At 61.1% G+C, this 1,027-nt stretch overlaps 1 protein-coding gene and 1 long non-coding RNA gene across 2 annotated transcripts in view; one reads left to right on the forward strand and one right to left on the reverse strand.

Moving 5' to 3' along the window:
• KMT2C (lysine methyltransferase 2C) overlaps positions 1-1,021 on the reverse strand; it is a 193,942-nt gene extending 192,921 nt beyond the window's left edge. Inside the window, exons 1-2 of the mRNA XM_017746748.1 lie at positions 794-1,021; positions 506-682 (exon numbers count right to left, since the gene is read on the reverse strand). Of these exons, the coding sequence (XP_017602237.1) occupies positions 506-681 (176 nt within the window). The 5' untranslated portion in view covers position 682; positions 794-1,021. The remainder of the gene's footprint in view (positions 1-505; positions 683-793) is intronic.
• LOC108449746 overlaps positions 7-1,027 on the forward strand; it is a 15,515-nt gene continuing 14,494 nt past the window's right edge. Inside the window, exon 1 of the long non-coding RNA XR_001866024.1 lies at positions 7-852. This is a non-coding gene — a long non-coding RNA (uncharacterized LOC108449746). The remainder of the gene's footprint in view (positions 853-1,027) is intronic.

The following is a 1,027-nucleotide window of genomic DNA, read 5'->3' on the forward strand; positions in this document are numbered from 1 at the left end:
GTGTCCTCCCCGCCACCCGCCGAGAACCGTGTTTTCCTTCCCAAAAAGAGGAGGGGGGGTGGGGGCATAACAAGGGAAAGCGACGAGGAACTACCGTCAACGCACAGGGAGTACCCAGGCGACGCTGAAGGCAGCCGAGCGTCCTGGAAGGGAACGGACCCAAAAAGGAGAAGGGGGAAGGTGCAAAGGCAAGGGAAAAAGGAAGAAGAGGGTGAAGGGGGAAGAGCTACAGAGAAACTCCGAAGAAGGAGGAGAAGAAAGGAATAGGGATGGTGAAAGAAAAGTAGAAAAGGGAGAGCTGGCGGAGGAAGACAAAGGTGAAAAAGGAGGAGGAGGAGGGGAAAGTGCAAAGGGGAGAGGAGGAGAAGAAAGAAGGGCCCTTCTCAAAATGGCATTAGGCAGAGGGAGGGGGCGACGAGCAGCGAGTCTCCACTGACAGCTCTGCCTGCGCCTGGCCGCCTGCCCCGGCCCCTCTCTGCCTCGCACACACAAACGCTGAACTTACTTCTTTCTGGCTCTCTGGAAAGGGGAAGCGCCATCTTTGCGAGGCCGGCCCCTAGGTCTTTTGTCTGTGGCTGCTGCTGCTGCTGCTGGGGGGGGAGCTCCAGGCTCGGGGGGCTGCTGCTGCTGCTGAGGCGGCTCCACCACCGCCACCACCAGACTCTTGTCCTCCGTTGACATCCTAGTCAGCAGGACGAGAGAGACACATGGATGATGATGATGAGGATGAAGATGAGGATGGTGATGGGGATCCCGATGCTCCTCCTGCTCCCGCGGTTCCTCTCCTCCTCACCTCCGCCTCCTCCACCTCCGCCTCGCATCGCTGGCCTCAGCCGCCGCCGACCAGCACAGGTAGCAGGGGGAGCAGCATGGGGAGAGCAGGAGGAGGAGGGGAGGGGGGGCGAAGAGAAAGCGCAGAGGAAGGAAGGAAGGGTCTCACACACAATAACACACTCCCCGGGCTCGGCGGGGTCTGTCGGGGCTGGGGGAGGTGAAGAGAGCGAGCGAGAGAGACGCGGCTGGTCCC

The sequence above is a fragment of the Corvus brachyrhynchos genome, unplaced genomic scaffold (assembly GCF_000691975.1).
Source record: "Corvus brachyrhynchos isolate BGI_N302 unplaced genomic scaffold, ASM69197v1 scaffold18, whole genome shotgun sequence".
NCBI classification, from domain to species: domain Eukaryota; kingdom Metazoa; phylum Chordata; class Aves; order Passeriformes; family Corvidae; genus Corvus; species Corvus brachyrhynchos.